General features: G+C 30.1%; 1 protein-coding gene across 3 annotated transcripts in view; it reads left to right on the forward strand.

The window, feature by feature from the left end:
* The first annotated feature begins 73 nt into the window (after window positions 1-73).
* Window positions 74-12,222, forward strand: part of LOC142325482 (uncharacterized) — a 38,825-nt gene continuing 26,676 nt past the window's right edge. For 2 of the 3 annotated variants that reach the window (XM_075367299.1, XM_075367300.1), the window contains exons 1-3: window positions 74-298; window positions 2,698-2,853; window positions 11,309-11,626. In XM_075367299.1, coding sequence (XP_075223414.1) covers window positions 11,358-11,626 — 269 coding nt within the window. In that variant the 5' untranslated portion in view covers window positions 74-298; window positions 2,698-2,853; window positions 11,309-11,357. The remainder of the gene's footprint in view (window positions 299-2,697; window positions 2,854-11,308; window positions 11,627-12,222) is intronic. The other variant, XM_075367301.1, reaches the window with a different exon arrangement.

Raw genomic sequence — 12,222 nt, forward strand, 5'->3', positions numbered from 1 at the left:
ATTAGTTAATATTTTTAACATTGTAATAAGCTATTAACTTTTTTATGTTGATACTCTATGGAGGATCTCGTAAACAGAGCAGAAAGTATGTAATGTCTTACATCATAGGTATTGCTACTGGAATGCGTTAGTTCCTTGAGATTATTTAAAGTGATTTAAAAGTAAAATATACTCAAGTCAAACTGGAGTGGGAGGCAGATATTAGTTGTTTATCTGTTATAGACCAGGAATTTTTGGAAGTAGTTAAAATAGATATTGAAAATTTTTTGGTCTTAAGCTGCAGTAAATGCTTGAATTCGTAAGTTACTAATATATATTGCCCAGTGATGCTACTATTTTTGAGTAGAATAATACTTTTGTTATACATGATAAATTTATTTTTAAAACGATCCTAAGTATAACCTCCAATATTAGGGAATGAGGACAAATCAAGGCCGTATGTCATTTTATAAAATTAATGCTTTCGGTCTTTCTAAGTAATTGGCATTTGTTATGAAAGGTATATAGCCTTCAGTTTTAAGTGACAGTTAAGTAAGGTAACAAAAAATTGCTGAATAATTTTATAAACTTTTGAAATATTTTTTAAAGATTGTATCTTTTAAATAATTTAGATGTACTTTCTTTAAATATGTTATTGTTATTGTATGACAATTTTTTGTCTTGAAATTTTTCTGTGGAATTAAGTGTATTTTCAATTTTATTATTTACTGTAAAGTTCGGTATTTGATTGAAAAAGATTAATTTTATTGCAGGTTACCTATCAAAAGATGTTTTGCACTTTTTTTTTATTATTGACTTAGTATTAACAAAAGTATTGATTAAAATAATTCATGATTGTGGTAATTTAATTTTCATTGACACTCTGCTGTTAACTATTATTCAGTGTATTATGTTCCTTTATCAGGGTTATTACATGGTGGCATTTGGTACCATGGGATCATAATATCCAGAATTTAGTACGTCTTAAAATTATTTGATGATTAAAATATCAAGTCTACTTGACAGAGATGGTTGTTATTTGGTTCTTTTCTATTTTTCCTCCACAGTGGGTTTTTTTATATTACATTATAAGCATTATACCTTTTGCTAACCTTGACTAGCAAGCGTAGGTTAAGTTTGACTAGATTATATTTATAATTTCTCTGCTAATACTATTAAATACCATGTAGTTATAATTATAACAAGAGCAATTACCAGTACATAACATAAAAAAAACCATTGTGGGGGAAAACCGAAAATGATTGTTATTCTTGAGAATGGCTGGCCTTTTCTGGGAATAGCTTAACGTTTCACATTACTTATAACCACTTGTTTATCGGTACGTAACAGTTAATTTAAAAATACATTTAACCTTTATGCGTGCTTGTATATCTGTATGAATGCTATTTAAATATTTTAAAACACAAAGTTGTTTTCTATTTTTATTATGTTTTTAGTAATTAATGAATATAATTTAATGTATTGGCTTAATAAATTTAAGAATTTTACAAAGTATTTGGTTCAACAAAAACATCACCAGTGCATGATTTCATTACACTGCATTATAGTACTATTTGAATTGGTTCTTGTGATGAAAGGGGTTTGATTTAAGTCTTATGTATAAAAATTTTCTAGCTGCAAGGAAACAAAAACGTGAATACAAAATGTAAATGCCTTAACATAACATACTGATTCAGATAGCAATAAAAATTTTAATTTTGTTAAATATCCAGATTTATTTATTATATTTAAAATTTTAATGGGAAATAAATAACATTACATTATGTGTAATAACAATCTAACATACCAGATGTAACAGAAGTAGTTGGACTAGTTTTGTGTCACTTGCAAGATAAAAGAAAATTTAAATTGCTTGTCCATTTTTCTCAGAAAATAATATTTTGTGAGAATTGAAATTAAAAATCTTATATTACAAAAATATATATATAGAGCTTTGAGTTTTTTTTTTGTCTTCAGTCATTTGACTGGTTTGATGCAGCTCTCCAAGATTCCCTATCTAGTGCTAGTCGTTTCATTTCAGTATACCCTCTACATCCTACATCCCTAACAATTTGTTAGGGCTTTACAGCTTTGAGTTAATTATTTTATATACTTCAGTACTTAACAGTACAATTTTACATATTTTTATTCTAATTATTTTTATTTTTAATTATGATATACATTATTCTATTAATCAAGGATGTTTTGAGGTTAATCATATGTAAATTTAAATTTAAAATAGCTATTCTGAGTAGGACTGAATTTAATTACACAGTTACCTTCATGACCAAAATGCATATTCATTACAAACAAATTATGTCATTTAGTGGAAAATGTAACTCTTGTGTTTATTATCAATTATTAGACAATGATAATTAGCATTATATTATTAAATCTATCTGTCTTATTTTTTATTACTAGTAATATAAAATACGGATTAATGTCTAGTTGAAATATTTCAAGTTCTCAATGTGTCAATTGTATAATTATTGGCAATATATATTGCTTTTGTTGTCTAATTATCAGTTTCATATGTCCGCACTCACACCCATAAATTAAGGTTGTACTTTTAGCATCCTTTAGTATAAATTTATTAAGTTTGTGATCTTAATACTTCACTCTCTCTACTTTAAGAACGTGAGGAGGAAAGAAAATATATGTATTGCCTCTTCATTATTCTTCAAATGTTTCATATTTGTTAATAATTTGGTGTTTCAGAGTATTAGTGTTTCCTCCTGTAAGTGCATTTCGAAGATTTTTGATACATCAGTTGGTAGAGAAATCTTTTTCTTCAAAAAATTTAAAAACATTCTCAATTGGACAGAATTCTACGAGAAGAACAGTGGTTTGTTCTGGCAGTCTTCTGAAATCAAGGTAAGATATTTATTTATTGTCTTACCTCTCCAGTGCTATGATCAGCTGCTATAACTATTTGCAGCTCTAGAGAGGTGTGTTAGGCCGAGAGTTATGTTATAGCTAGCACCATTCTATATTCTAATGTGTACACATCCAACTAATAATTGGTACATAATTCGTATAAAAATGTTTGGTGGTGCTATATCAAATCTCCATGTTCTGACAAATGGTTATTGAGAGGCTATCTAGAAAATAAGTTCTGCAGGGCTATTAAAAAAAGATCAATAACATATACTCATAAAACTTTTATTACTCTTTGAAGTACAAACCTTACTCTATTTTTCTACATACTTCCTGCCATTGTTGAGGCAGTTATCATACCAGGGTAGTAGTTGTACCCTGTTTATCATAGAATAATGCTACCTTCAATGCAAGCCTCATACTAACAATTTGTTTGACCTTGTCATTGTTGAACTGTGAGCCGGCAAGGAAAATTAAAAAAACACAGGAACTGGTGATTGTCACTTAGTGCAAGGTCCAAGCTTGAAATATTCCCAGTCAAAAATCATGAGGAGAATGTTGCATTTTGGTGGCAGGGTATGGGCAAATGATGTCATGGGTTAACAAAATGCTCCTGGTAAGCAAGCCATGTTTGTACTGGATCTCACAATGCAATTTTTCAGCATTTTGCAATATATATTATGCAGCCTCAAGGCCAGAAGTCAACAAGCAAGACTACCTTTTGGGTCCTAAACACTGTGCTGATGATTTTCTGATTGGAAAACATTGGCTTGCATTTTGGTAAACATTGCATTTGCAAGTGTGTCATTATTCTATAGCTTGTAATTTTATATCAGGTATTATGTACATCACCCATCCATCTGGCTCAAGATGCCATAGTCCAGTTCTCTGTATTGAGTAAAGAATATTAACACACTGCTCAGCCATTTTGTTCTATGATTTTCAGTTAGCACCCAATGTACACAATTTTATCTAGAATGTGAAATATCAGAAAAATGCATGGAAAGAGATGTCATAATGAATTATTTGTTCTTTTTAATATTATCATTAATTGCACGTACCAAATCATTATAAAGATGGTCACTGCTCTCTCTTTTTTATCTTGCACTGATAAATAAAGCATCTTCTTAATTTTAAAGATTGCTTGAAAACTTTTCTTGAACTTTGAGGACCATCAATTTAGAATAGTATTAATTTACATTTTGTCTTTGTCAACAAAATCATATCACTTTCCTTATTCCTCTTTGTTTCATTAACTTTTGTACTTTTAATTATATGTTAATCATTGAAAGTTCAAATTTGATATGAATACCCATTTATCATTAGTGGGTAATCCATTTTAAGTCAAAAAATGATCAGTGCATCACTATTTTTGATTTTGATGATATTTGGTATATAATAAATAAAAGTATGGCCAAAAAATATTTTTTATAATCTTAAAAAATTTTTTCTTGAGTATAGACTTTTCTAACTCGCTAAAAGGGAAAAACAGCCATTTTTGTCACTTTTTTCATGAGCTGTAGCATTCTTTTAACATCGTACAGAGGGTCCAAAAGGACTTTTATGAAAGATGGAACTTTATCTTTGTGTACTCAAAATTAATTTTGTTATAAAATTAAATTACTGAGGTTACGTTTACAAATATTTGTTTTTCAGATTTTGGACCTAAAATAAATAATGAATGGCTTAGGGTAACAGCCCTGTTTTTTTACCTTTTAACTCTTAACTACTAGTAGTACTTATAAAAAAAAAAGATTGGACTATTGCCAAGTGTCCTTCATTAAAAAAAATGGCTGCCAAATCGTACGATTTTAAAAATGTCTAATTTTTGGGGCACGAAAAAACAACATGTGGGACAGGTGACAAAAATTTTAAATGTTTACAGCAGTAAGTTCTTTTTATATACTTTAAAACCATATAAAATTTATTTTGTTAAAGGAGTTGATGAGTAATGAAGCCAACAAAACACTGTTCCTTCTAACTGTCAACAACGTATCCAAAAATACTGATATTTTGTATTTTTTCAGATTATAAAAATTACAACTAAACTCATTAGAATGAAAAAATTGATAATTAATAAATAGTCAATTACCAAGATATATTCAAATATGAGGTCTTGAACAGCTGATTTATATTAGGGAATAGTTTTTTTTTAGTCTATTGTTGCCATGTGAGACGTAAACAAAGGTTTTGTGCAACGAGTTTTTGTTGTGCATTATAAAAATGAGTGATATTAATTAGGAGCAACATTGTGCAATCAAGATTTGTGTTAAACTCTGTGAGAATGCTACTGAAACTTTTTCAAAATTGAAAAGGGTGTATGGAGATGATGCTCTGTCACAAGCCCAAATTTTTTGATGGTTTAAAGCACTTTGAGATGGCTGGGAATCAGTTGCGGATGATCCACATGCTCTGGATGACTGTTTACGTTAAAAAGTGATGACATGTGGAGCGAATCAGAGACTTGATACATACGACTAGCGATAAACTGTCAAAATGATTGCAGAACAATTGAATTTGAACCATACCACAGTCCATAAAATTTTACAAATGAATTTGATATGAAAAACGCTTGTGCAAAATTGGTCCCAAAAACCTCACTGTTGAATAGAAAAACAACAGGGAGGAAGTGTGCTACGATCTTCTAGGATGAATTTAAATTGATCCTAATTTTCTAAAAAATGTTATTAGTGGTATGAATCTTGGATATTTGAGTACAACCCAGAAACAAAATGCCAGAGCAAGGAGTGGCACACTTTAAACTCACCACATCTCAAAAAAAGCAAAAATGAGCAAATCAAAATCATGCTATGTTTCTTCGATAGTAATGGCATTGTCCATATGGAGTTTTTGCCCGTAGGGCAGACAGTATATCAATATGTTTACTGAGAAATTCTTGAAAGACTGCAGAAAAGAGTTTCTGTGTGAGACCAGCATCAAAGACAACTGGATGCTGCATCTTGACAATGGACGTTATCACACTGCACTCTCAATTAATGAGTTTTTGACAAAGAAAACATTCCTGTAGTTCCTCAACCACCTCATACACCTGACTTGAGTCCCTGCCTTGTTCCTGAATAGAAACTTTGAGGTGTTTAAAAAAACACCTCAAAGCAGTTCTCTTCCAGCAGTTGATAGAAAAAGCTATGAAGGCGTGAGAATTTTAAACAATTTTCCAGTTGAACCTATGTTTGATTATTCCTCAGTAATTTCTTGAATGAAGTACCAGGACCCTGCAGATGGAAAAAGTGTATTCGATATACCTCTTCATTTTCATGTATTTTGACTTCAATGACTTCACTTAACCACCACATGCCATCGTATACGTAAGACATAATTTTTACATTTTGGCTTTCGTAAACCTATAAAGCAATCAGAAACAATAATGTCCTTGTGTACCAATTCTAACATAATGTTTCTCATTCAGAGGTCACCCGAACTTTCATAACACATTTCTGATTTGTTGGAACATAACTGTGTGAAAGGTTCTTTTTTCTGGGACTGTTGTGATTACCTGATAACAAGAACTGAGGTACTCTTCAGTTTCTTGAAATCTGTATTCGAGTAGAAAATAGATGTTGTATTTTTAATATTGTCTGCAATAATTGTATATTTCAGAAGATGTAACAATTTGATTGTTGACTGTCCTTTGAAGGCTCGGTTTAATCACAGTCCTTTGTACAGTTCCACCAATACCATCACATGATTCTTTTCTATGGTATGAGGCAAAAAAATGGCATTCAGCTGCAATTTCAAAATCTTCTTGATGGTAGCACAAATTTATGAAATGTTTTTGTCTTTATACTGAGCTGAGAATCCATCAGAAAAATTAAAAAATTGTTTAACATGTGGTAACATTGTTTTTACTTTATTTATAATTTGCTTTTGGAACCAGAAGAATGATGTAGTATTGTTCTTCAAATACCCACTAATCACACAGTAGCTTTGGCTTTGTAATTTTCCCTATTTTTTAAAATATATGAGAAATGGATGTACTGTGGTATAAGTTTTTGACCAGTGATATGACTGGATTCATCCTGTATCAAAAAAGGGATATTTTGGGTGAAGTTTCCCATTACAATACATTCACCCTCCAACAAGTTTTGTTTTTAATGTTGAGGAAATTAGCATGTTTCTTTACCGCAAAATGATGCCTTTTTAGATTATTTAAGTTTTCAGTAAGTTTATCCAAGTACTCTTGAAATAGAAGAATTTAAGTAGTTGGTTCACAATGGTCAACAGAAACCCTCTGTTTGAAGATAATTTCAGAATCAAATCATCCCAGCTCTCTTGCAATAATTTGAGCACTTCATTAGTGCCTGGACATTTTTCACACTGTGACAGCATGCATGTTTCATTTTGTACATGGTTGAAAGGAGAATTTTATAATCAAGTTTCATTTTTAGAGCAGGTAACATAAGTTTTACTTTTTGGTAGGTGACACACACACACAAACAGTGAGTACCTGACCCACCGGCCAGAACACAAAGTCTAGGTCTTAAATCGCAAGTTTTGAAAAAACCAATTTTTAAATTATGTTTTTCTTAAAGATAAAGCCTTTTTTTAATATTAATTTTTTCCCATCAGCTTGTCTTACAGAGACACAATCCTTTTTGCCTGGCATCATTCGGCTGTGCTCATCATTCTGGTGAAAATCTTCGACATATTTAATAACATTTTCATCAATTATGTGACTGGGTTTTTTTTACTAACTTGTGACAAAATCCACTTGTTTTAACTAATTGTTTGGGTTGACTGGCTAAATACTAATACTACCTCATTTTGAATTTTTTTTAATGTTCCAGCTGCTTGGTAATAAATTAAAAATTATTTTTTTCCTGGGTTGATCTAACGGCTTTTTCATTTTATCCTTTGTTTTAATGATTAATTCTTCATATTACCTACCTAAATCAGCATAATTTTGTGGTACTAAACTGGTTTCTTCTGTAGAAATATTTAAATCAAAGGAATCATTAATTTACTGGTAAAACTGACTGGGCTATTTTTGTAACTTTATTTTTTAAATTGGTTCCTTTGCGCTGCTCGATAATTTTTGAAACTTAACGGGGGAAATGCCAAGTACTGAACAAGCTTTATTCACAGACTCGACTATAACCATTGAGGCCCAAATATATCTTGACATTCTGGTTTGCTTTCAGTATCATCTTGTGGTTTTTATATTTTGTTTAAACATTTTGTACATAGCGGTCTCCCTGGAATTAATTTTAAATTTGTTTTGCTTGTTGAAAGTGTCAAAAAGATTTCTTAGTTTAATGTGACAGCTAAATGGGTCTCAGAGCAACTTTTCGTATTAATATGAAAATATTTATCTAAATATTCAGTTTTATGGAAAGTACAGATATTTTTTGTTTCAGTACATCCACTTCTTAAAAATATCAATGTTATTTGCTGTTCAGTAAAGTGAACAATGTTTTTATTGTTTGTTTTTAGCGGTTTTGATGGCTTCATTACTCATGAACCCCTTTGAGTAACAAAATAAATTTTATAAGGTTTTAAAGTAAATAAAAAGTACTTACTGCTGTAAACATTTAAAATTTTTTTCACCTCTCCCACATGTGGTTTTTGGGCCCCAAAATGAGAAATTTTCAAAATCTTGTGATTTGGCTGCCATTTTTTTTAATGAATGACACTGTAACAGTCAACTTTTTTTTTTACTCAAAAAAAAATGTTTAAATATAAAAAATAAAAAAAACATTTTTTTTGCCACTACAAGGTGGGTAGTTATCATATATCATCATAATATCATCAAAATCAAAAATAGTTGTGCAATAAAATTTTTGAAGATTTGTTGAATTAAAATAGAATACCTCAAGGGAAGATTCACATATGGGTGTCTTATTCGCAAACCATTCATGTAATATATATATATTATGTAATTCATCATTTATGTTAGCAGCTTCATTGCTTTTCTATTTTTTCAAATCTGAAGGTGAAGTAAATTAAAGCAAAAGTAAAGACTATAATTATGTTTGTGTTAAAATATATCATATACTGTTGTAACCTTTCCCAAAAAATTTATTTATTTGCCAAACATTTTTCTAGGTTGTATACAGTTTTAATTTTCTGTTAAATTGTTAAAGCTACAAAAAAAGGATAAGCATCCTTTTTTCAGACATTTGTAATGTAAGCATCAAAGAGTGAAAGAAAACAAAACTACTTCAGAATAAAAATGGCTAAAAAAGAGTATGTCAACTGGACTAACAGTGGCATGACAAATACAGTACTGTCACTAAACTACTCACTAATTCTACTATTCATACACCCTTTCATATTTGTTATTGGCAGGAAGAGCTATTGAAGGTCACATAATATTTACTGAATTAAAAAAAGTTAATATTTTTGTATATTTTACACTACAGTAGTAATCTCCAAAGACTGCAGAAATTAGTGCTATCAGTCTCTTACCTAAGTAAACTCCATATTATTCATCCTATTTCAACAGCATAAAAATATTATTAGCTTGTATATTATTTCATTTATAGAATTATTGACGCACTAATAAAAACAAAACATACACAATTTTTATATTTTGTTACATACCCTGGTAGAAATTGGTAGCATTTGAAAAGATGCCATGCCTGACCGGGATACAAACCCAGGACCTCCACTCGAAATGCTGTGATGCTACCTAGTCATGGAAGTCGGCCTGTACTTTTTTATTTTTACAAAAATTATTTTTCAGAGTAAGGTAGTCAGGAGTTGGCTGTCCTATTAATTCTGTGGTATTAATAGATATGTTTTATATAAACAAATTCTATGTCTAACGTCCACAAAATAATTTACAGTCACATTAAATTCAGAGAAAAAAATTGTAAAAGAAGGAATTTATCTTAACGAAAACTAGGTTTTAAAGTAGCTAGGCCATCTAAACAGTCTCTGGCTAGGATCTAGCTAGTCTCTAGACTCCTACTGTGTTCGTTATCCTCATGGTTGTGAGAATAATACTGATAAATAACAAAACTGAAAACTTCTCTTTCCTCGAACGTTTTGCTCACTGGATAAACAAGCTCTGATGCGCACCTGCTGTAGATGAAGTTACAGCTTGAGTCTGAGCATAGCATTCTCAGTTAGCAGCTAACCGAGAATCACACACTTCAGCCGTTTCAGAGGACTGAGATACTTCCATTCTTTTATTGACAGCTAAAATAAACAATTGAAACCCTTAAAATGTGCTAATTTAATCTAACTACAATAATAATAATAAACTAAATAACATATTAAAATATTTTTTAATACCATAGACATTCATATCATTTATATTTTTAAATTGATTAGAAGCCATGAATAAAGCACGTGGAGAAGAATTTATTGTTAGAATTAAACAAGTGTGCATCATAAATTAAAACAGTTATATAAGAAAATATAATTGTTTATATTGGAGATAAAAATAGTAAATCAGTCTCAATTTTTAAAGCAAATATACTTTAGAAAATAAAGTATTCAGATAAGCTTTTTCATCCATTTGTCACTTCAACTAACATGTAACATTAATTGAAACTCTTCATTCTAATTATTATCATGGATGTACTTCACAATATGAGCTCAAGCATTTTAAGCCTCTGCATTTGCTCCATACATCAGAAAAGATATGGATTGGAACAGTCAAGGCTCCATTCCCTGGATGTGGATCACTTTATGAGGAACCATTTTCTCATCAATCTGTAAGATCCTAACAACCATTTTTATTTCGTGTGAAATTTAATTAGATGACTTAAATTTAAACCAAACTGTATTAAAACCACTCATTAAAAAAAAATGTATCATTCTACTTTATTACACTTTTATTAGCATGGTAACTGGGAGAACATGACTGACCTATTCTATAAAGGCAGAAGTTAAAAATTAAACAAATTTTTTTTTCCTGTAAATATTGTCAGTGATTTTCTTAAGATAATTGTCCCACTTGTAGTAAGTGTCTATTTAAAACAAACATAATTTTATTTATTAAGAAAATGTACACACATGAGTATTGACCTACCATAATATTTGAATGTAGAATTAAGTTTAATGTTTGAAAAGTATAAAATTTTACTCTCCTTTTATTTCTCTGCTAAACACACAAAAAGCAAGAAAATAGTGTATATTCATTGAAAAAAATATGTGATCAGAATAATAATAAATAAAACTTAATACACATGCAGAAATGAAGTTAGGATATTAAATTGACAATGGATGTGTGTTACAGTTGACATAGTATTCCCTGTCAGTTATTGGTTCGTGCTGATAATATGTTCATTAGTTTCTTTATTGTACTGTTATAGGAAGAGAGAAAAATATATTATTCATTTGACTAATTGGCTAGTATCTAATTGGATTTTTGGCAGTGACCACCACAATATCTTGTTACCTCAAGCAGTATCATAAGAGGGTTCATTTATCATGAATATTCTAATATAATTATATCTTTATTAATTTAGATTTTTTTTTACAGCAGTGTTGACTTGGATGTTCGCCCTCAAATTTTGGCATCTAACAGTAAGATGATGTCAATGATGATTAATAAAGATGTAAAAAATACAAACAATACTGGTTCAAATACAAATAGCACCAGTGGTAGTAGAGTAAAAGCAATGCCACCGCTAACTTTATATCGACCACCAGCTGCAAGGAATGATATGCAACAAAAATATTGTCCAGAACCATACTCTGCTCTTGTTACACACCAGTCTAATTGTAATAGAGCATCAGTTGCTGCTCCGCCAACAGCACATCGATCTCAGTCACAGTTGCAAGCAGGCAGTCATACAAAGTGAGTTGGTCTTATAATTGTTTTTTTATGTACTAAGTAGTAAAAAAAATCAAGTCTCATAATTAATCCACAAAAAATACAAATTTAATTAAACAAATTTTGTAGAAATGTTTTTTTCAATATACATGATTGCATCAAAAACAACAATCCTGAAATATCTTCTGTAAACTTAATAGTTTTCTTAAAAAAAATTAATGATTACATTGATATAAGGGAAAACTTTACAACTTTTTAATTTACTAATAGTTTTCTGCACAGATGTGTGTTATGGTCATTAGCATCTAAATGACCTCTCATCCTTCCAATGGAAAACTGTACTCATTGACATTTAGCTTTGATTATCATTAGAAATTAGTTTCTAAAAATGTGTCTTTAACTATTGTTGTATTAATGTTAATTGAGAATTTAGGTGAATTCAGCCAACAGTCTAATCCCCCATATAAGAAATAGATTCTCTGCCGACTTCCAGTAAATAATACAGCTTCCTCAATCGGTACAGGTGGGGCCAATATAGCATGAAATGCAGTTCTATGGTATTTTCAAAAAGTAACAAGAAAGAAAAGGGAAAGTTAGAAGAAAGGAATAATTAACCCCTA

The sequence above is a fragment of the Lycorma delicatula genome, chromosome 5 (assembly GCF_047948215.1).
Source record: "Lycorma delicatula isolate Av1 chromosome 5, ASM4794821v1, whole genome shotgun sequence".
Lineage (NCBI taxonomy): Eukaryota > Metazoa > Arthropoda > Insecta > Hemiptera > Fulgoridae > Lycorma > Lycorma delicatula.